At 38.0% G+C, this 22,812-nt stretch overlaps 6 protein-coding genes across 6 annotated transcripts; 4 read left to right on the top strand and 2 right to left on the bottom strand.

The window, feature by feature from the left end:
* Positions 1-53: 53 nt before the first annotated feature.
* LOC18024343 (probable glycosyltransferase At3g07620) lies at positions 54-2,147 on the bottom strand. Its single transcript, XM_006407753.1, has 4 exons — positions 1,980-2,147; positions 1,605-1,804; positions 1,176-1,527; positions 54-713 (listed from the first exon to the last, which is right to left on the bottom strand). Exons 1-4 carry the CDS (start codon positions 2,145-2,147, stop codon positions 54-56), a joined length of 1,380 nt encoding a protein of 459 aa, XP_006407816.1.
* Positions 2,148-2,748: 601 nt separating this feature from the next.
* Positions 2,749-5,675, top strand: LOC18024342 (arogenate dehydratase/prephenate dehydratase 2, chloroplastic). Its single transcript, XM_006407751.2, has 12 exons — positions 2,749-3,055; positions 3,355-3,422; positions 3,525-3,617; positions 3,813-4,013; positions 4,096-4,176; positions 4,256-4,351; positions 4,441-4,518; positions 4,608-4,697; positions 4,801-4,853; positions 4,944-5,025; positions 5,145-5,224; positions 5,444-5,675. The coding sequence occupies exons 1-11, from the start codon at positions 2,824-2,826 to the stop codon at positions 5,202-5,204; spliced, it is 1,134 nt and encodes a 377-aa protein (XP_006407814.1). The 5' UTR covers positions 2,749-2,823; the 3' UTR covers positions 5,205-5,224; positions 5,444-5,675.
* A 290-nt stretch (positions 5,676-5,965) lies between these two features.
* LOC18024728 lies at positions 5,966-7,808 on the top strand. Its single transcript, XM_006407750.2, has 4 exons — positions 5,966-6,159; positions 6,244-6,340; positions 7,000-7,389; positions 7,498-7,808. The coding sequence occupies exons 1-4, from the start codon at positions 6,053-6,055 to the stop codon at positions 7,624-7,626; spliced, it is 723 nt and encodes a 240-aa protein (XP_006407813.1). The 5' UTR covers positions 5,966-6,052; the 3' UTR covers positions 7,627-7,808.
* Positions 7,809-9,650: 1,842 nt separating this feature from the next.
* On the top strand, positions 9,651-12,398 carry LOC18024727 (zinc finger protein CONSTANS-LIKE 9). The gene is made up of 5 exons (XM_006407749.2): positions 9,651-9,803; positions 10,534-11,090; positions 11,185-11,358; positions 11,458-11,747; positions 11,831-12,398. The coding sequence occupies exons 2-5, from the start codon at positions 10,569-10,571 to the stop codon at positions 11,958-11,960; spliced, it is 1,116 nt and encodes a 371-aa protein (XP_006407812.1). The 5' UTR covers positions 9,651-9,803; positions 10,534-10,568; the 3' UTR covers positions 11,961-12,398.
* Positions 12,399-12,753: 355 nt separating this feature from the next.
* On the bottom strand, positions 12,754-18,448 carry LOC18024726 (GBF-interacting protein 1-like). The gene is made up of 10 exons (XM_006407747.2): positions 18,017-18,448; positions 17,250-17,293; positions 17,034-17,139; positions 16,614-16,728; positions 15,965-16,440; positions 15,354-15,738; positions 14,590-14,884; positions 14,244-14,405; positions 13,446-13,952; positions 12,754-13,361 (listed from the first exon to the last, which is right to left on the bottom strand). The coding sequence occupies exons 1-10, from the start codon at positions 18,180-18,182 to the stop codon at positions 13,077-13,079; spliced, it is 2,541 nt and encodes an 846-aa protein (XP_006407810.1). The 5' UTR covers positions 18,183-18,448; the 3' UTR covers positions 12,754-13,076.
* A 766-nt stretch (positions 18,449-19,214) lies between these two features.
* Positions 19,215-22,680, top strand: LOC18024725 (ribulose-1,5 bisphosphate carboxylase/oxygenase large subunit N-methyltransferase, chloroplastic). Its single transcript, XM_006407746.2, has 12 exons — positions 19,215-19,664; positions 19,753-19,916; positions 20,023-20,106; positions 20,322-20,379; positions 20,631-20,684; positions 20,956-21,027; positions 21,136-21,216; positions 21,429-21,601; positions 21,707-21,809; positions 21,919-22,050; positions 22,140-22,262; positions 22,369-22,680. Exons 1-12 carry the CDS (start codon positions 19,278-19,280, stop codon positions 22,456-22,458), a joined length of 1,521 nt encoding a protein of 506 aa, XP_006407809.1. The 5' UTR covers positions 19,215-19,277; the 3' UTR covers positions 22,459-22,680.
* Positions 22,681-22,812: the final 132 nt, after the last annotated feature.

The raw sequence follows: 22,812 nt of genomic DNA, 5'->3' as shown, positions 1-22,812 counted from the left end.
CTAATCTAAGTGCAGAAGAAAGATTGGTTAACTCAGGCATCAACAGTCATGGGTCATAACAGTTTAACATTTAATCTTCTTAACCAAATAGAATGTATAATCATATTAAACACATCATATCTCTTTGGAGGATCATTAACCAGTATATGCCTCTTCACTTTCTTCACTCCTTCGTGCAGTCTTATGTACCGGTCCTCCGGTATATCCATCAATATCCTTTTCAGCTCCGGTATTTCCTTAACCGATACCGAAACCGAAAACTTCTCCCAATTCAGAACATCACTAAACGGTAAAACATAGTTCTCCGAGATAAGAACCGGTACACATTCGCTGTATATCGCTTCCGGTATTCTCGGGCTAGCCACCTCGTGACCGCTCGGGCAAATACAGAACCTGCTTCTCCTCATCAAATCTTTGTAATCTAATCCGTCCGGTAAATTCTCGTAAACCAGAATGTCTTTGTCCTTTTCTTTCCAGTGGTTTAGAAGAACCGGACGGATTTTTCCATGTGATTTTCCAGCGAAGAATGCGAGGGTTGTACGAGAGATTGGATCTAAACCGCCGGTTAAGTTGTTGATCTCTCCGGTCGGTAAATTGATTTCAGGAAAGGGAGCGTCTTTCTCCGGATTGAAATATTCTGAAATATTGGCGTTGCATAGTACTCTTATGGAATTGAAAAATAGCTTCTTTACGTACCATGTTGCCCTGTGTCCCTGTAACAAAAATGTAACTTTGATTGAATAAAAGAGCACTAGAAAATGTCATCTAAGATATCAAATATGTCTCTAACCAAGATAAATCTTGAGAGTAAAAAACCATATTTTGAGCTTTTTACAGGGTTTCTAATTTGTAATTTGAAAGCCGTGAACTCTAATGGGATCCTTAAGTACCTTCACAGTTGTTAATTTGTTACTAAAACTTGGAAAACAAATCAAATTCTAGAGTAAAAACTCTTTGACTAAAGTGATTCTTTACTATTTATTTATACAGTTTTGGCCTGACATTATCGTAAATATTGCATAGGTCACACGCAATTGACATGGTTGCTTACTATACTCAGGGAAGACTTTGAATTGTGACCAAAACAATATTAACCAGATAAAACTAGACAAATATCGGTTTTTAGTTAACCGAAAGAGAACCAAACACTGATAAATCAAATAAGAACAACTTACCCAGTCATGGCAAGACAGCATGAAGTGATCAAAACCATCGCTAGTGTTCCAATAGGGATACTTATTGGAAATAATTCGGACATAGTCGACGATGACACGTTCCAAGACAGCCTTGTCTCGAACAACTGGGTCGAAGAGATGGTGAAGGATCATGACAACACTAAAAGGTAAGAAGTAGACATGAGCCCTGTCGGGATCTCGAGTTCGGTAATTAAGGATATCGTTTTCCATAAAGTTTAGGAACAATCCTTCCATGGAGTATATGTCTTTACATAGACCATAATGAAAGATTGGTGGATCTCCTTCTTCATATACGTATATCTTGAACATCTTCTCCATAAGTAGATAGCTTCTGCCACAAGTAAACATATCAGTTATATATAGGGCAAGTTTTGTGACAAGTATATGCATAAGTCTGTTTTTTTTTACCGGTGAAAGGCATACGGGTTCCGGTAAATGTCGCCATGAGGAACATAATCTTCGTCTCTTAGTGGGGATGATGTTGTAGAGTTAGGGTTTAGTTGGGCTTCTCTGATCAATGCCCTCGCGGTTGCTAATTCTGCTTCTACTTTCCCGTCTCTTTTCCAAGACACAGAACCTGGATTTGATCCGTTTCTCTTCCTTTTTTCCTTCAAAAATACATAAGTAAAATTAAGATAATTCTTGATCTTCAAAATACATAAAAACATTACTCGGCCCCAACACAAATTAAAATTGACTACAATCTAATAATTAAGTCGATGAAAGGGAAGGAAGATGGGTGTACCAAAAAAAAAAAAGAAAAAAAGAAAAAGATGGGTATACCGTAATGAAGGAGGAGGAGAAGGAAGAGGTCCATAGTGAAGATGACGTTGTGAAGTAAAGATGAGAAGATGTTTTCGAACCTTTTGCTATGAAAATGGCAAAGACTACTGCGGAAGTGGCAAATGCCAAGAGAAAGGCGTTCAAGTATTTTGGAATGTAATCTCTCATACCTATTTTCCTATTCCAATATTATTCTGTGTTGGTATTGTGTTTTGTGAGTGAAAGATAAAGATGATGCTGAAATTAAGGAGATTTCGAGTGAGCTAAATAAAGAGAGTTGTTCTACACCACACGACATATAGTTACTTCACATTATCGATTTACAAATATTTACTAACATGTCAAATTTATTCTCCTAGCTTTTTGGTCTACCATATAAATTCTTTCTCATTTTTTTTCTCTCTTTTAATATTATTATTATCATTTTCTTCCGATGAAAGTGCTTCAAATCTGTTTTTGAATAGATTTTTGATTCTAGGTTTTCGGGGTTCTGTAGTACTTGTTGTATTTGTTTTTCTAAGTCAACCGAATTTTTTGTTTTTTTTGTTTTTGGAATTCTTACAATCTGTTTGCCTATGTTGAAAAACTCTCTCGGTACTTTCTTCACAAAAATGAAGAAATGTAAAACATCCACAAATGTTGTCGTGGGCCGTAAAATTAAAATAAGTGTGATCCGTGAGCGTAATTACAGAAACCTTATGATCCAACGTGGCCCATGCTTGTCACCTCCAATTCTCCATATAGTCTCTCTCTAATCCAAAACGCCGTCATGAATGTTGCATTCTGATTAGTCGTCAATTTTTCTCCGTTTCTTTCTCTTCCTCTGTGTTTTCGTTTCACATCAATGGCGGTGCACGCTGTTCGATTGCCGGCAACTCAGCTTCACGGTGGAATCTCTGGGAATCTGTCTCAAGCGAATCGCAATCCAAACGCCGCAATCCGATTCGTTTGCGGATCTTCGAAACGCTGCCGTTTCATTTCCTCGTCACTTCGGGATGGCGATGAACATGGTAAAGAGAGCTCTGTGAGAGCTATGGAAGTGAAGAAGATTCTGGAAGACTCACCACTGCTTCCTAGTACGAATTCGATTTTCAACTCCTTTCATTTCCAGTGAGCTAGTTTCTTAAGTGCGATTTTGTCTCTAGTATAGCTCTCAAAGATTGCTACCTTCTACATTTCTAGTATTGCCTTATTAACACTGCGTCGAAACTTACGCGTTTGGGTACAATCAATGAAGTCTCTGTGACAACCATCTTCTCTTGTAGTAGAAATTGCGAATATGTATCTTATCAGCTAGACTTTTGCTTGAATTTGCCTCGATTTAGTGACTATTGAGATGTCTTTTATTTTGGTTCAATCTGTTTTTAAATATTAGAGCCGTTATCATCAAACCAGCTCGCGGAAACTGTCTCCAACGGCTCCCGAGTTCGTGTAGCCTATCAGGTGATATATGCAGAAACGTGTCTAGTTGAATTATATCTGAGAATATTTTATTGGAGAAGAGCGTATTGTGATAAAATTGAGTGATGAAAAATTTTGACATAGGGAGTACGAGGTGCTTACAGTGAATCAGCAGCTGACAAGGCATATCCAAATTGTGAAGCTGTTCCCTGCGAAGAGTTTGACACCGCATTTGAGGTGAGATTCTAGTCTCTGCATTTTCGTTTGTTGTTTGTTTTACCCTCATCGACACTGAAATAAGTAGATAGCCAATATTTGGAACTTAGATTATAGAGATTCGTCTGAACGATCATATTACATCAAAAACTAACTTAGAGCTTGGTTTTTATGCCATTAGTCTTAAGCATTTTCCAACTTTTTTTCTTGTTTAAGGCTGTTGAGCGGTGGCTTGTTGACCGAGCAGTTTTGCCAATTGAGAACTCTTTGGGTGGAAGCATCCATAGAAACTACGATCTTTTGCTGCGACACAATTTGCATATTGTTGGGGAAGTCAAGCTAGCTGTTCGCCATTGTTTGTTGGCTAACCACGGTGTAAATATTGAAGATTTGAAAAGGGTGCTTAGCCATCCACAGGTTCACCACACATGCCTTTGTACATTTTCCAGTTCTTTGTCTTTTAAGATTAAGTAAAGCCTTAGTTATTGCTTTGGATCAGGCTCTCGCTCAATGTGAAAACACGTTAACTAGAATGGGATTGGTCAGAGAAGCAGTAGATGACACCGCTGGTGCTGCAAAGGTAAATTTATGCTTCAAGTATTATTGTATATTCATAGCTTACAATAGGAGCTTACTAAATTTATGGATTTAATACGCAGCAAATTGCATTCGAAAAGTTAAGTGATGCAGCAGCAGTTGCCAGCGCCGAAGCTGCAAAGATATATGGCTTGAACATAGTTGCTGAAGATATCCAGGTTTATAGAGTTTTCGATTGCCTTTAACATTTTTTCGCCCACAATATTTTACTTCTGGATTATTTGATTGTGAAGTTCAATCAATTTAGGATGACTCTGATAATGTTACAAGGTTTCTAATGCTCGCAAGGGAACCCATTATCCCTGGAACTAACAGACTTTTTAAGGTGAGAGATCCCAATGTATCTTCTGAAATGCAAACGCGGGTCTGATTGTATTTTTCTCTGATGGATAAGTTGCTTTGATCTTCTTATAGACAAGTATCGTTTTCTCATTAGAGGAAGGGCCTGGAGTACTTTTTAAAGCACTTGCTGTGTTTGCCCTTAGGCAAATCAACCTCACAAAGGTTAGTTAGTGTACTCAATTCTTCCTTTTAATATGTGCAGCCTTGTTTATAAGCAGTCTGGTTCTCTCATAGCTAACAATCAGTTCCTTGCGGGTTTGATCAGATCGAAAGCCGCCCTTTGAGGAAACACCCTCTGCGAGCATCTGGAGGGCTAAAGTAATTTATTTCACAAACCACTCCTTGAATATATAGTGTACCCACATTTAATGAGCAATGATGAAGGTGTCTCCCTCTTTTGCTTGACAGATACTTTGATTATCTTTTCTATGTGGACTTTGAAGCATCTATGGCAGATGAAGTTGCTCAGAACGCACTTAGGCATCTCGAGGTAAAGCCTTTGGTATTACTTTGTCTGAAAACACGTAACCTGGATTGCAAGGTGAAGTAGAATGTGACTAAGGCTCTTGTTGTCTTTCTTTTTTATTTTTTTGTTGTTGTTTGTTGCAGGAGTTTGCTACCTTTTTGCGGGTACTGGGAAGCTACCCAGTGGACACAACAATGCTCTAAACATGTCGAACATGGTCTTGGTACGTAGTTCGTTGCAAAGTGCAAAAAACACATCAATCTCTGACACACTCAAATTCATCTAATTCATTTTCAAGTTCCAGGACCTGAATTGATTGTTGTACGATAATGTTACCCAAAACTGTCTCGCTGAGCATATTTTTTTGTAAGGAGGGTTGTATAAGGATTAGTTTATTGAAATCAATAGAGTTCTGAAATCTTTGAAAATTTTTGTAACGCAGAACGGCTCTGAAGATATCGTTATTCTGGTGTATGAGCCTAGCCATAAGGTGGTGTGGTCAGATGATCACCCGTGCTCCTTACAAGACATTCCTCTCTTGTCTCCAGTTGTCTTTGTTTTGCCTTCTGATTTTTAATTTTGTATGGTCTCTTCCTTAAAAGATAAGCTTAGTTTTTAGTAGAGGTAAGAATAGCCCGACATAAAAAAACAGGATTAAAAAAAAAAAAAAAAAAGTCACAGATATCAAAAACAAGAACAAAAAATTATATGTACGTTTGTGGTGTTTTCATCCATAAACTTATTTTACAGTGCAACTATAAATTTCTATCAATCATATTTGAAAGATTTGTTTGTTTTTATAGCAAACAAACAATGATTGTTGTTGTAAGAAAATTGTTCTGGATTACACAGTTTGAAACATCTTAAGTAGATGAAAATTTTGTTTAAGCTGCAGATCAAAATTTGTTTAAGCTGCAGATCAAAATTTGTTTGTAAACATTGACAAAAAGTGAAAAGATTAATCGAAGAAAGAATTAGTTGCGTCTTGCGCTATAAGCTGAAACAACAGCTTGTTCAATCCTCAAGCTAAATAACTCTTTCAACTTCCGCAATGAAACTAGCGGAGAAGATTGTTCTCCTCTGGAATGATCCCGATGGATTTGCGGCCACCGTTGCCGATGCTCTAAACCCTAACCCTGCTTCCCCTCTTCGTAAACTGTAATTGATTCTTCCTTTCTCGATTTCGCACTGGCTTTTCTGGCTCCCGCTATGCCTAACATTGTGGATTTTTTCTCTCTGCAGAGAAGAGCAGATCGAGCTTCCATTGGATAAGTATGGCGTCGAAGGCGGAACCGGCGGGAGTATCGTTCACTTCGTCGATGGAAATGGGGTTTATCAGGTTCTTCCTCGTTCCCTTTTCTGGGTTTTCAATCGCGTTTTTATTCTGGCAACTAATCGATTTTCTTAGTTTAATTGGAGTTTGTTTGTCTTATCGTCGCTGCCTTCTCTTCAACATTCTGTCCGCTCTTGTTCGATCTAAAAGAACTGAAATTTATCTAGTGCTATTGTTAAGCTGAAGAATCTATGTGTGTCATATCTTCTGAAAGATAGTTACTTTAATAAATTAGTCGACTATGTTTACTTGCAAAATGTGAATATGATGGTTGATTCTTAAGCATATGCAACTGTTATTGTGATTTGTGTTCCTATCTCGCTTCACTAGTTGATGGCTTCTTCGATTGTATTACCCTAAACTTAAGCTTTATGAGAAAGAGACTCAGGTTTCTTCTGCTTCGATAAAAAAAGTTTAGAGGAGGTTATAGAAGGTGTTGATATTGGCGAGTGGAAGCTTTCATCATACCTTTTTTTTTCAGTTTGTCTTCTGAAATGGTACCTACGTTATATAATGGAACTAGCGTCTATAATGATTTAGACCATTTGCATCATTTGTTGAAAGACTTGATTCATGTATTCTCGCTTCCATGTTGAATGCGCCTTTGTGAAATAACCTGGTTAAAATCCTTAATCTTCTCATTATTTCTTACATTTTTTTTGAAGGTCTCGATTTTTCTGCTTCGAAACTATGAGCCTCCCGTACTAGTGTGTGCCATGAATGAGCTGCTGGACCTAATTACAAGGGAAGCGCCGACTCCGCCCACAATTGTGGCTCCTTTTCTTGTGGCAGCATCTAAGCTTAAGTTCAATAACAGATCCCTTGAGGCAAGCAGCAGAAAAGCTAGTCTTCATTACGTTCAAGTTGGTCCAGAAACAGAGACTGCTAGGCTATTTGCTTCTCGCATCGAGAAACCCCCACCGTTGATGCAGATCCTTCATGAACCTTTGTCATGCTTGCTTCATCTAGCTCGTGTCAAACGCTTGTCTACCTCTATTCTCATAGGGCAAAGAAGTAGTAGCATATCTCATAAAGCTCTAGATGAAGAGCTTCAGGTAATTGTTTTTTTTTTAAAGATTGTCTCAGTTTCTGCTCATTTTTTTTTTGTAAATCTAATCATAATACAGGTGGAAATTCACAAGTTTGCGTGATTGTCATCACAGGTGATCCATGAAACAGGGGAGCTTGTGGCTAGTTGGACCGGGCTGTCTTTCTCTAGAGACAAAATCAAGTGGAACGCATCAAAGACATCAAAAGAAGAAGAAAGTCCTTGGCGAGCTCTTTACGGTTGATCTTCTCGGGTGAGGTCTTTTCATGTCCCAAGAGGGCTACGGTCTTGTCTTGGACCTGCTCTTTAAGTTTACTTATCGTAGCTTTTGTTAAGACTATTATGCTCAGCTGAAGCAGAACGTATGTCACTAAGCTGCTTTCCTTTTAGGATTTTTATGAGAAACGGGCGGTTTTAATTTTTGCAAGTTCTGGTTACACCTAATCTTAAACCCGCAAAAATTGAAAAGCAATTTTGGGATTCTGATTTAAAGGTTAGATTGGGTCAACTCATGGGAAGATCTTCTTATATACAGCTAATGACGTCCTAGGAGTGGGTTATTTAAAATATTATCAATGATTAGAGTTATGATTGGTGGGAGAGGCATAGACTAATAGAGAAATAAAAATTGAGGAAGAAAATGGGTGTGAAGTGCATAAAAGGCACTCATGAAGTAATAAGAGATAATTAATGTTATCTTAAGGAAAAAATAAGTGAGTGTCGTCAGCTCTAAGGCCGGTGGTTTTCTATTCGAGAAGAATACGATGTTTGTACGATAGTTCGGATCGTCCTAGAATCTTATCCAACTCACATTTCAGCATCATTTGTTATTTTTTCATTTTTTGCTTCTTTTTTTTCCATACTTTTGTTTTTTTCCTCAATCCCTCAGTGCGCCTTATCTTCCTCTTTTTTTTTGTTTTTTGGTTTGTTCTCCTTTTTGCTTTCACTATCGTTGATTAGTATTTTCACTTGTTTTAAAGCAGTTTTGTTAATGAGTTTCAATTTCATAATTCGTTTTGATTATACTACTAAAAAATTGAAGCTTAACCAAATCTTCATCTGGTTCAATTCTTTTGACGTTTTTCTAAACTGATAACCAAGCAAAAGTGAAACAGAACGAACCATTCTTGAAGATATATGAGTACTTAAAATATAAATTTACGTAAGTGCCGATGGTACATAGAAAATACTAGTTTTAAGGTGATGATAATTTTCAAAACCAAAGCATTTGTCTTCTAATTAGGGTTTAAAAGGTGTAGAGATGAAATTACAAAAAAAAACATACAATCATTTTTTGTCAGTTCACCATTTTTTTTGTTTGTGTGTGTGTAAGTATAATAGGACCATCAACCATGGATTAATCTCGGCTCTAGTTAAAACTCTATCTTAAATTATCAAGTTCAAGCAAAAGTTACATTCCAACAAATCTAAAAAGAAAGACTTGTATATTTTTAAACTAAAATTAAATCATTGTTGTGTATGTAACTATGTACAGAGAGCGCATCAATTCAAAAAGAAATGGGTTTAGTAAACCGGTGAACAATAAAATACGGAAGAAAGGGAAAAAAAAGAGAAAGATCTCTCTATCATTGATTGATTTATTGTCCAGAGGCGAAATTGTTTTATTTTAAAATATATTGGGGACTGTTACATACAATAATACTTATATTTCTGGTCTCGTCGTCACAGACGTATCTAACTTGGCAGATATTTTTTGGTTTACCTTTCTTTCCCCTCAAAAATATCTTTCTTCCTTCTACCCAAAAGATATTTTGTGTATACGCCCACCGAAAAAAAATAAAATATGTAAAGATATTTTGGTTTTGTAAGGTCAAAGCAAAGATGAGAGATTTATTATTATTGCGAGCGCAAAAGGCAACTTATATATCTCAGAGAGTCTCTCTGATTCGTCCAAAAGCATCGAAAAAGCGAACGCTTGAGAATCCATTATGGCTCAAAACAGCCACTTGGTATCTTCCACATCGCGAGTACGTTGGTTTCATTACTCGTACGCGCGTGAGAAGCCGTAAACCTTTTTCATTACATCTGTTTCTACTTTTCTTTTTAATAAATATCTGTGGGGTCCATGAAAATTTCTTGCTTTCACTATAAATACGACAGGGACCCACTATGCCCTACAGAAACTTTTTTGCACTTTTTAGGCATTTCAAGAAGGAAAAAAAAAGAAATTAATGAATAAAAAATTAGGCACTTTTGATAATCAGATTATGTCACAAGCCTACATGTCCCTTTGCGGACACACCCACCCATTGTCTATCCATTCATCTCAATTTTTTTTTTTTTTTAGTTTTCTTCAGAGAGAGAGAGAGAGAAAGAGAGAAGCAGAAGAAGTTCTCTGGAATAATCGGCTCTGTTTGTCTCAAGGTTTTCTTGATTCAACTTCAGAAGATCTTTCATACCGTGAGTTGTTGTCCTCTTCGCTCTGCCTTTTTTTTTGGTGATTCAAAAACCTTTTTTTTTTGGTGATTCAAAAACCTTTTTTTTAGTGTCTTATTTTCTTGCTTTTTCGTTTTTTCTATCTGTAGTTATTAGTGTTATTCACTGTCTATCGATGAAGGGTCGATTCGATTTTCCTTCTCCTGTTTATATGTGTTATGTTGAATTTGGATCTTCGATTAAGGGGTTTTCGTGTTTTCTTTTGATTGCTGCTTTTTTTTTTTTTTTTTTTTACTTGATCGGATGACGATGAATTGTGATGATAAAAAAAGCTTAATATTTTTAAGGAATTGAAAATTTTAGATTCGGTTCCATTTTGAACTATAAGTCAAACAAAAAGCTGTAGATTTACTGATCTGGAGTTTGAAGCTTGAGTTTTTGTTTTTTCTTTTTAATTTCTGATTTTGATTAATTTCCTTTTGTGGGTTTGGTCTCTTGACTGTTCATATGAAAGCTGCTGTATTATTTTGTTATAGTAAATCTCACTAGATAGGTTTCGTTTCCTTTTTTATCCTTCTTCTTTGGTTATTAACTTCTCCACCTGTTTATAGAAATCACAACCCAAATCGAGGAATTTTCAAAAGATTCGCTCTGTTTCTTCTTCAAGGCTTGCTTTTTCGAAAACGAACCAAGCCTCTGTCTTTTTTTTTTTCCTTCTTGTAATATCTAATTGGAGATTTTTCTGACTTTTTAGACAGCAGAAATTTGAGCTGGTGAGAGTGAAGAAAGATGGGTTACATGTGCGACTTCTGTGGGGAACAAAGATCAATGGTGTATTGTCGATCCGATGCAGCGTGTCTCTGCCTCTCCTGTGACCGGAGTGTTCATTCCGCTAATGCATTGTCCAAACGACATTCTAGGACACTTGTCTGCGAGAGATGTAATGCTCAGCCTGCAACAGTGAGGTGTGTTGAAGAAAGGGTTTCACTTTGTCAAAACTGTGATTGGTCTGGCCACAACAACAACAACAATTCTTCTTCTTCTTCTTCTTCTCCGTCTCAAAATCATAAGAAGCAAACCATAAGTTGCTATTCTGGTTGTCCTTCAAGCTCGGAGCTCGCCTCTATCTGGTCTTTTTGTTTGGACTTAGCCGGACAATCCGTTTGTGAACAAGAAATGGGTATGATGAATATAGACGACGATGGTCAGACCAATCAAAACTGTAATGAGGATAAGAAAGATGTCGTCGTTGGCTCCTCTTCAAAGCCTGAAACCAGTTCTGCTGCACAAGGAAATTCATCATTTACTAAGGTATTGTTTTTATCAATATGTTATTACCCTTACTTTGTGGCATCCATGAAAAAATGTTTTACTAAAATTCCATTTCTTTGTTTCTGTTTTGAAGGATGTTGGAGTGTGTGAAGATGACTTTTATGGGAACCTTGGTATGGATGAAGTTGACTTGGCACTTGAGAACTATGAAGAGCTCTTTGGGACAGCCTTTAATCCCTCGGGAGAGCTCTTTGGACAAAGTGGAATCGATAGTCTTTTCCAGAAGCATCAAGCAGCTCCTCCTGATGTATTTTTCCATTTTCCTTTAATGAGATTCACAAGCAACAGTTTAAAAAATTGGATGCACCATACTAATAATGATTATGTCTTTCTTCTGTTAATCAAGGGAGGGAATTCGGTGCAGCCTGCTGGGAGCAATGACTCGTTCATGAGTTCGAAAACCGAGCCAATAATTTGCTTCACATCGAAGCCAGCACACTCAAACATATCTTTCTCTGGAGTCACCGGAGAAAGCAGTGCTGGAGATTTCCAAGAATGTGGTGCGTCATCTTCGATGCAGCTCTCTGGCGAGCCACCATGGTATCCTCAAACATCACAGGATAATAATGCTTGTTCACATTCAGTAACCCGTAATAACGCGGTTATGCGTTACAAGGAAAAGAAGAAGGCTCGCAAGTAAGTAACCCCCTTGCAAATCCATTACAATTCATCATTGAAGTAAGCGCATGGTTTTCTAATGAGACACTTGCTTGCTACAGGTTTGATAAGAGAGTGAGGTATGCTTCTCGCAAAGCAAGAGCTGATGTGAGACGGCGTGTAAAGGGGAGATTTGTCAAAGCTGGTGAAGCTTATGACTACGACCCACTCACCCCAACCAGAAGCTATTGAAGGTGAACAAAGTAGATACACATGGAGGAAAATCGAAACAAGAAAGGTTTTTTGACTCATGGAGAGAGTTCTCAAGTCAGAAACTTGGAAATTGTGGGTTAGCAACAAAACAAGAGTAGTCTGGTTTGAAAAGAACCTAAACTGATTATTGTAAGCAATCATTCATTCTTGTTCAGAGGGATCGTACTCTGACATAAAAAAGAAGAAGAAGATATTATCAAACTTGGGTCTCTGCTGCTTCAGGGCGTTACACGGATCAGGGTTCCATGGATTTTGTTCTTCTCTTGGTAGTTAAAAAAGCAGGGAGATTTAGGGTTAAAATTAAACAATATGATTGTATATGCCTTTCCATTTGTATGTATGCTCCATAAATGTTTCTCTATTTTGCACTCGGCGTTCATGGAAATTAAAGACAGTATCCAGATTTTATCAGACAAAGTTATGTGGTACCACAACAAATTCTCCTCTCCTGTAACTAACTAATAACTGACTCACTGGTTTCGTGATTGAATTAACATATACTTCTTTTTTTTTTAATTTCGAAACATACTAACAAAAACTTAACTCATAAATATTCAACCAAATACACCCACATATATATGTATAATTCTATGTAAGTACTTATTTTAAAGTATCAAACAAATTCAACAGTAAAATACTATAGGAACAACTTTGGTTGAATCATTCATACAAAAATAAAAAAATAACAGTTATTTTTGACAAATATGATTTTTCACTAATTAAAGAATTGCTGGAAATTAAAATTGGTTAAAAATAAACAAAAAGAAAGAAAAAATAAAGGAAACATGTTGGTTTTTAATTCAATCTCTAATACATCTCTTCATACATGAGCTTTTCCTTGATGTTGAGTTATTTTTGAATTATGAATTTTACAAAGGCAACTCAAAATTGTAATTCAATCATACCACATTATAACTCAAACTCAAAAAATTAAAACTAATGCATGATTGGTAACATTTTTGAGGTATGCCTATAACTCAAACTAATGCAAGCGTAACTCATGTCACCAATCAAAGCCCATATCTTCCTGATTTCTCTGGAAATTGAAACTTGTTGAATCCTCCAAAATCTTCTTTTTCCTTTCTACTTCTTGTTTCAGTAATTACTTGGCCAGTTCATCTGTGTTTGCTGAGCCTGTTGGAAAACGTTAGGCGCCGGTGCAACCATTTCAGCCCCAGCAACTCCTTGAGACTGTTGTAAGAGTGGATGATGAACTCCTGCTGCTGTCACTGCTTGTCCCGGATGATACATCCCTGGGAACGTGACGTGACCCGCTTGTGTTGGAGCGTAAGTCACGTGTTGCCCATGGTGCTGTAAACCGTAGAAAGAGTTTGACACATCTCGTCCTGGTCCAGCAATCCATACAGGCAATGCTTCACTCTGCAGAGACCCCAAACTCATTACCAAAAAGAAAACTTTACCTAATCTTTCAAGTTAGATTACAGAGGGAAGGGGGATATATACCTGTTGCCCCGTTGTGCTGTATCCGTTGTTTTCCTTCAACTGCAATGTGTTGAGATCCTCATTAGAAGTTGAATTCCCATCTGAAGCAGCAGAGGTTGGATTATATCCTGCTGGGAAGGAACCATATGATGGTCCATAACCACCAGGCATACCAACATGAGTCAAGTTTCCTGTATTAGTCCCGGGCTTGTAATGGGGCAGTGCGTATTTGCCTCCTGTTGCAGCTCCAGGGAGTGGAGGAGCAGGATATACACCGCTTGCCTGAGGTTGCTGAGCAAATGCACCATTGCTTAAGAACTGGTGCATTGTCGGGGGAGGTAGATAGAATGGGGAGAAGTAGTGTCCATATGGCATGTAGTTTGGTGGATAATGCGACATATGTAATCCCGGGGGGCGGAAAACAGGAACAGGCTGCTGCGTGACAGGTATAGAGCTCTGCATCAGCCCAGCAGCCTGAGTTACCAGTGGAGTTGGACTAGCTGTCGACATAACTAAGTTGTTTCCACCCTGCAAACCAACAAGCATTTCAGACACAAAAAGTGCTAATATAATGTTTGTAACACCTATATCTTTGATCTTTTTAACGTGTTATAATGCACCTACACATGAAAATATACAGACCAATAAAAAACTATAGATTCACTTCAGTTTTTATATAGTATAAAACCGAAGTGGCTGGCATGACGTATTAGACTACTGTTGGAAGATTGGATGTCATGATAAACGAAAGAATCTTAGAACCATCTTTCATTAGATCAAAATCGCAAAGGGTTAACCATGAAAAAAAACCGCACTAACCTCTTGCATGGTTTGAGATGAATGCGGAGGCAATACTGTAACATTCCCATTAAATTTGGACGAAACCACTCCGGAAACAAAGGGAGAAACACGGCCATCACTGTCAGGGCCTGGGCGGTAGAATTGAGCATAGTAACTCGCTGTATCAAATGGTTGTTGGACCTTCAAACAACAAAAGTATAGGTCATTTAGTAGAAAAATTAGAGAAGAGAACGCATAAACTATGTAATGAGCAAAATGTTGCCGCTCAATGAAGAGAAAAAGCTGGGCATAATTAATGGTTGAATACGATCGATCAAGCATGGGGCAGCATAACAATTTGATTAAAATGATTTTGAAGGCATACCACAAAATTGGGAAAACGAAGGGCATCACGTGCTTGAGGGTCAGCATTCTCAAATTGTGGAAGCTGGATCCCAGGCGCTGGAGGGACAAGCCCGATGATATTATTTGGAACGTGGTCAAAAGAGTTTTGATTGCTTTCGGACTCCAACATATTCTCTTGCTTCGAGACATCATACTCTGGAGCTGCATTTGTTGCAGTAGCACCTTCACCAGACATATCAACTGGAACTTGTGAAGGCAACTCGGAGTACACATTATTGCTCTCTTCCTTTTCAGTCGAATGGACAGTTGGGTGACTGAAATTATAAGGGGAAAAAAATCACTTTAGGCACTGGTAATTTGAACAGAGTCATAGCTCAAAAGATAAAAGTTCTGAGTAAGGACAAGGCAAGACAAAAAAAAGAACTAGAAGAGAAAGTTCAAATACCTAGAAATTAAAACTTAAGAGCCAAGCAGGACTAAGAGTTGTTTCTAGAAACAAACCCACTAACCATTGACACTAGATCAACTGGCAGCCTATACCATGTCAAAGAATGTATATATGCTCCGTTACACCTCGAATCTAAAGTTCACCTTAATGCTTTGGAAGTTTCGACTGGTACTAAGCAAAACCAGCGAGCTACACTAGGAGATTTCTTTTACCTGTTTCACTTAGTAATCTATTATAACTTCTTTCCAACTCATATAACTCTAAACTGAGAGTATTTAGTCGCTCAAAAGACAACAACATCAACAATAACTGATAGAACAGAGACAGGTAGATACCTAAATTCCTCCTCTTCACAACTTTCTTCAACTTCCTGCGAATTCTTAGAGAGAGGTGCAGATCTCTTTTCATTCTCAGGAAAAGCTACTGAGTTTGATGATATAGAAAAGCCAGCATCAAAGCTTCCAAAGCTTAACTTGGTTCGTTCAGCCTCTGGAACAAGGATGTGGTTGGGAATGATAACATGCTGGCGTTGAATCTGTAAGTCTTCAAGCTGCCTCTGCAATCTAGATGTGCCCTCAGAAGAAGGGATAAGACCTTCAACAGATTTGTCACTGGCTTCAGTAGGAACTGCAAGAGATTCAGTTGTAGATGATGCCCCAGGACCCTGGTTGGTGTTATGGTTCACTGGCTTTGGTTTCCATTCCTTAGTGGAACCACTACCTAGAAAAAAGCATCCATGAAGATGTCAGAAGATTACAAATGGAAATCAAAAAAACAGTAATACAATTCTGAAGAACTACAGCGGACAAAAAAGTGTTTTTTTTTTTAAGTAACGACCAACGTTTCTTATTAACATGCACACTTTATCACCTAGAATATACTCTAGTGTTTCATATTCACATATAGTAGAAATCTAATACTGCAAAAGTAAATGTATTACTGTTACCTTTTTGAGGACCAACAGTCTGATGTGACCGATTACTGTAGTTAGAAGAAGGTCGACTACCCGTGCTGTTGCTATGAGATGAAGCAGGTCTGGGAACATAAGCATCATTCGTGGCAGTCTTCCCAGCTCCACGGGCTCTGCTATAGGACTTGCTTTCTCCAATGTGTTGTTCATGTGCTGTTTGCTCGCTCAATGATTTGGGATTTGACGATGTGAATCGAACTTCTGAAGAGGATGGACGAGGGAGTGGCAGAGAATCAGCTGACTTCTGCTCAGTCTGCACATCCTTAGAGCCCAATGCTACACGATTTTTGCCTAATTTAGCAGAAGATGGTGCACCATCAATGTTGTTTGAGGGTACTGAAGATCCAGTAGCTTGAAGTAGTCCTGACCTAGCTGGTAGGTTGGAAGGATGATGAACATCAGAGCTTCCTGATGTCAAACCAACAGAACTTTCATCCATCACAGGGGGAAGGCTGTCAACAATACAAAAAATGTAACAAAGATCACGAGAAAGTTCATTTATACGGTATATCCATGCTGAAAGAAAAAAAGTGCATCCCTTCTTTCACTAAGGGTGTCATACATCTACAAATATGCCATATAGAATCAAGGAAAATGATACATAGATTTGTAGGATAACAATCACCTAGACACCAAAGCAATGTCTTTAGTTTTTGTCTCTTGAGAGGTTGACGTTGATGGATCAGTGACCTGCTTTGGACCATTTTCTTTTCTGAAAGAATTCTTTGCACCAGCACCATCTGATTAGAAGTAAACATTCACAATAAACACTTCATCAACTACTGAAAAATTCAAAAAGCTACGAGTTATGGATCTCCACTACGGAACCTTCTATATCACATACTTTCAATAGACACACTAAAACCACTCATAAACACATTTAGTATGTACTCGGAGGAAAAGCAGGTAAGAATTAATTTTGAGTAAGCATAACAAACAGGATTGTGAGCGCAAGTTACTACCTTCCAGGGATAACTAATAGTCTAATACTGTGTATTAAGAGACGCAACACCGTGACAATTGAGTTCATGTGATTGTTGTTTACCATGTGATGAATGACGAGAAGAGGAGTTCATCCGACCACCTCTGCTACCACGGCCTGGGCCACCAGATCTCCATTGTGATTCAACAGAATCCTTGTTGCTAGAGTTCTGTTGCATATAATAACATTGTTAATGACCATGTCACAATTTAGGCTGTTTCGACACACTTTACGCAGAAACCCATGAAATAGACCAAAAGAACTGCAAGCAACCCATACCTCTTTTCTCTTATCACGCTTTTTTTTAACCTCATGGAATGGATCTGCAGAGTCATGAAGAGATTTTGAATTTAGTTCAGTGCGTAGTATAGAATAAGACAAATTGTTCAACAAACAAAACTTAAAACCCCATCCTACAAACCGTCTCCAAATGAGATGATGCACAAGCAAGTTATATGAAGCATTCGAAAAGCCTTATCAACCAGGCCTAAACAGGATAAACATAACCAAAGTTCCACTGATAGATCAAGCACATGGGTTTAGAACTCTTACCGCAAGTATCATAAAAAAAGAAGAAACCAATTTCATAACAATTTGTTCTGGTGAGATGATGAATGCCCAGGTAATGTGAATTTCTAAGCAATAAATGCGTCTACAACGCAGCAATCTTTGTTTCGAACTAGAGAAACCACTAAGAAAACTTTTACTTACAAGCTAATACCCTTCGATTCACACATCACTAGTGGCCGAAGTTGATTCGCGAATATTCTAAATCAAATCCTGAACTTTTTGGTGGAAAAAAGGTTATAACACAATATCACATAAGCAACTAGAGATTCCGTACATATGAACAGGCGACGAGAACGATGACATCAAAACCCAGAAAATTAGCTGAATAAATCAAAGGAGAAAAGAAGAGAAGATAAATCAGATGCTAAAACCTAAGTTAAGAAACAAATAAAAAACCCCAAATCGAAACAATCGTGGATCCAGTCAAAGAACCGAAATCAGGAATCAAATAAGTGAAGAGAGGAATAAAATCATACCCTGAAGAAGTAGGCGTTGGGCGGTCTCGTCGGGATCCATGTTACATTCATGGAGCATTGCGTGAATCTCATCCTCGCTGTAGTTCCCAGCAGTGATCTCCTTGATGTCCTGAATCGTCTTCCGAGTACTCGCCGGAATCGAAACCCTAGCACCACTGCCGACCATCCTCTTTCAATTGTATGTCGCTCTTCGCTTCTGTTATAACCCGAACCGAATCTGGGACCAGACCAAAAAGGTCTGAGTACCTGTATGTGTATGTAATACGAACACGCGAGTGATAAGTACGAGAGGATGGGATTTGAAACTAGTTTGTGTCGAGGAAGAGGAAGAAGAAGAAGAAGAAGAAGAAGAAGAAGAAGAAAATTAAAAAAAAAAAGAAAAAAAAAAGAGAAAAAGCAGAGGGGGCGAGAAAGGGAGAATGAGCAAAAATACGGAGTGTGATTTTGGAAGCGTAGGGCTCTCTCTTTTTTTTTCCTTTTAAATATTAATTATTTTGAAATTTATGAATCTAAAATCGTTCATTTTAATTATGGCTTTAATTTTTCTAGTTAAGCGGTTAAAAATATATAGGAGAAGGCTAGAAGCCGTAATTATTTAGCAATAATTTCGACTTATTTAGCAATAATTTCGACTAGTGATGTTTTTAACATAAGAATAGAAAAGAATAAACTAATAGAGAACTGTTGAAGATGATGAGATTAACTATTTGCATTGTTTTTTTTCTTGGTGCGAAGAACCACTTGTATTGTTAATTAACTATTTGTATATCCCATTTACAGTTTGATAATCTATATCACTAAGCTGGAAAAGAAAATGAGAAGTTCCCTCCAATACTACTGTTTTCCCAGTAAATTCATTCCACTTATGAAAAAGTTAATAAAACAATTGTTTGTTTTATAGCTGTAAAGATTGTATTTTAAATTTTTAATGCTTACATATTTGATAGATGATAAATCTACCTGGCACAAATTATTTAAAAGTATAAGCAAATTTGGAAGTTGGGTTTTCCTATAAAAACTTTTTCTGCAAACAAAAATCTTGTCCTCAAGTCAAGAGTCAACTGTCAAGACCAATCAAACTTAAACCAAAACTAAATCAACTGAAACCGAACATTTCTCGAACCAGACCGAACTCCACAATCGTATTTAGTATTTACTGTCTGCAAAGTTACTAACCGCCAAGCAACGTGCATAGCCTCATCCACAGCCACTCGTCTTCTCTCTTCTCAGTTCTCACTTCTTCGCTTTCTCCCTCCCTCCAATGGCGAAATCTTCTAGCGTTCTTCAGTCAACTCTCCTCCCAGCTTTCTCTCCACTCCACAAGCTCCGTAACCAAAATTTCACCCTCTCTCTCCCACCGCTTCCGGTGTCCCGATGCCGGCCGGGAATCTACTGCTCAGTCTCGGCCGGTGAGACCACGAGGCGATCCGTGGAGGAAGCTCCCGATATATCATGGGGCTGCGAGATAGATTCAGTTGAGAACGCAACTTCTCTTCAGAAATGGCTCTCCGATTCAGGCCTCCCGCCGCAGAAGATGGCAATCGACAGAGTCGACATCGGCGAGCGAGGCCTCGTCGCCTCTCAGAACCTCAGGAAAGGAGAGAAACTTCTCTTCGTTCCTCCTTCTCTCGTCATCAGTGCTGACTCCGTACGTTTATTTTCTTCTAAAGTTAAAGATCATCTGGCTCTTTCATGAATTTGATTATCTATTGATCTATTGGAAATTGGCGTTTTAGGAGTGGACCAATCCAGAGGCTGGTGAAGTGATGAAACGTTATGATGTCCCAGATTGGCCTTTGCTCGCCACTTATCTTATAAGTGAAGCAAGTCTTCAGAAAAGTTCGAGATGGTTTAACTATATCTCTGCTCTTCCGCGACAACCTTACTCACTTTTATACTGGTAACCTTCCATTTCTTCCTGTAGCTCGTATTGTCATCTCTTTCCAGAAGATGGCCATTTGTCTCTGTTTCTCTTACTCTTTACAGCCTTTTGTGCTATTTTGTAGGACTCGGACAGAACTTGATATGTACTTGGAAGCTTCGCAGATTCGAGAACGGGCCATTGAAAGGATCACCAATGTTGTTGGAACGTGAGATATTGTATTTTCTTTCTTTCTCTCAACTGCTGGACATGCGTAGAACTTTGCCTTCGCGATTCTTGAAATCTTTGTTTAGCTCCAATCTCTGCTTTACTTGATGCAATCTATGGCACTTATTGTGTGTGTGGGGCTAGGGGGATGATGATTATGTCCTGCATTAGCCACTGCTCAATGTTCCTTTTTTTTTTTCCTTTTCTTTTCCCTAGTTATGAAGATTTAAGAAGCAGGATATTTTCCAAACACCCTAATCTTTTCCCAAAAGAGGTAAATATACAGCTTGCTTTTTTCTGCTCAAACGCCTGCTTTCTTCTTCATATAATGAAAGATGAAACATTTGCAAAATCTAAGTAAATCTTCATATAATGGTGAAGACTATTTTGTTTTGTTTCGTGGAGGTTTTATTATGTCACTTGCAACTAGTGTTGGTTTCTATTCTATCATCTGAGATAGCGTGAATCCACATCTTGAAATTTGTTGCCAGCTTGTATAATGAGCTTGATATTCATTGATTGCAGGTTTTCAATGATGAGACATTTAAGTGGTCTTTCGGAATCCTTTTCTCACGGTTGGTAAGAACTACTTTATCAGAAGCAATCGTTTTCTCATCTTGATAATCAATGTACCTGAGCAAGATGTCTTGAACAAGTGAAACAGCAGACTTGTTCTTTAACTTCTTGCATAACTTTCTGCACAATATGGCCGTCTTCAACACTTTTAAAGTGTGAACAATGACCACTCACAGCCCAATATATTGCTTTATTTCATTTATCTTTCCTTTCCGGTGTCCAATGTGCTGCATGCTTGTCTCTGTCAACTCAGACTTAAGCTTCTCTAACACAGGTACGGTTGCCGTCTATGGATGGAAGATTTGCCTTAGTTCCATGGGCAGATATGCTTAATCATAATTGTGAGGTACATAATCTGCTTATTTTTATAAATTATAACCAGTTAGGTCCTATATTCACCTACAGAAATCATGGTTAGGTATGGTAGTAAGTATTCCAAATTCTGCTTGGACAGGTTGAGACGTACTTGGATTATGATACGTCTTCAAAAGGAGTTGTCTTTACAGCAGATCGACCATATCAACCAGGTGAGCAGGTAAATAAGACCTAAAGTTTCATACTTACATTCTCCAGAGAAAAATATGAATTGTGTATCACTTCAACTGGTCGGTCTGGTCTAATTCAGATAACCTGAGCATTTAAGTTAAATATAAGTCGGGGTACAAGAAAAACTAGTCCCCATCCAAATTAAGTGGAACCAGAGCTGTTGTAAGTCTCTGATATGTTATAATACATGACTTTGTACAGGTTTTCATATCGTATGGGAATAAATCCAACGGAGAGCTATTGCTGTCTTATGGGTTTGTTCCCAGAGAAGGAACCAATCCTAGTGATTCAGTAGAGCTAGCAATGTCACTCAGGAAAAACGACAAGTGTTACAAGGAAAAGCTGGATGCATTAAAGAAACACGGATTATCCACGTAATCAAATCCCTCGCCATCCATGTTTCCCTCACAAGTTTTGTAGATTCCTCTTGATCAACTGGATTTTTGTTTTTATTGTATCTGATAATTATTCACTGGCAGGCCTCAATGCTTCCCCGTAAGGATAACGGGTTGGCCATTGGAGCTAATGGCCTATGCTTACCTAGTGGTGAGCCCTCCAGATATGAGAAACAGCTTTGAAGAGGTTTGGCAACAAAACCATGACCCGTTTTAGTTGACTCCATCCAATTCTTCCCAAATTCATAAAACATCCTTAATTTCTGAATACATATATATATATATCCATTTTTCAGATGGCGAAAGCTGCTTCAAATAAGTCATCAACAACTAAGGTTCTAAAATATCCCGAGATCGAGGAAGAAGCACTACAGTTCATACTGGACTCATGCGAAACAAGCATCTCAAAGTACAGCCGATTCTTAAAGGTATAAATATAACCGAAACATCTCTCTCTGTGTGGGAGAAATTACACTGCATCTGCTTATGGTTTGTTTTGTTCATTATCTAATTGTAGGAAAGTGGATCAATGGATTTGGACATAACGTCTCCAAAACAATTGAATCGTAAAGCGTTTCTGAAACAGCTGGCTGTAGACTTGTCCACCAGTGAGCGTAGGATACTGTACCGTGCTCAATACGTAAGGAACCACTCTCTAGCCAGTACGATAGATAAAATTATGTGGATCCATCCATAATATTGCGGAATCTCCTGCTTTTTCCTTTTTTTTTTTTGTTTGGGTTCAGATCCTGAGGAGGAGACTACGAGATATAAGAAGCGGTGAGCTGAAAGCTCTACGGCTCTTCAGTGGAATTAGGAACTTCTTCAAGAACTGAGTGTTAAATGAGGAAACGTCAACAGCTTTCAGATAGGCTTCATTGTGCTTCAACCCGGAATGTAATTTTTCAGTACAAAAAAGTGAGGCCCATCCCTCCTTTAAAGCATGTAAAGCATTGCTTTTAGGCCACATTATATGAAAAAAGAGGCCACAATTTCAAAAGGTGTTCATAACATAGATGCTCAATTATGAAAACTCTAGTTCGAATGCGTTTGATGCTTATTTTCTCTTTTTTTCTTTTTTATTTTCTAAGATCTCGAAATAGTAGAGACTTACCAATTTCTCTTTGATGTAAGAAAAAAGCTTTTATGGAGTTAACATTTTCAGCGAATAATGAAACGTATTGAATCAT

The sequence above is a fragment of the Eutrema salsugineum genome, unplaced genomic scaffold (genome assembly GCF_000478725.1).
Source record: "Eutrema salsugineum unplaced genomic scaffold, Eutsalg1_0 scaffold_13, whole genome shotgun sequence".
In the NCBI taxonomy this organism is placed as follows: domain Eukaryota; kingdom Viridiplantae; phylum Streptophyta; class Magnoliopsida; order Brassicales; family Brassicaceae; genus Eutrema; species Eutrema salsugineum.
This window is presented reverse-complemented; position numbering and strand designations above follow the sequence as displayed.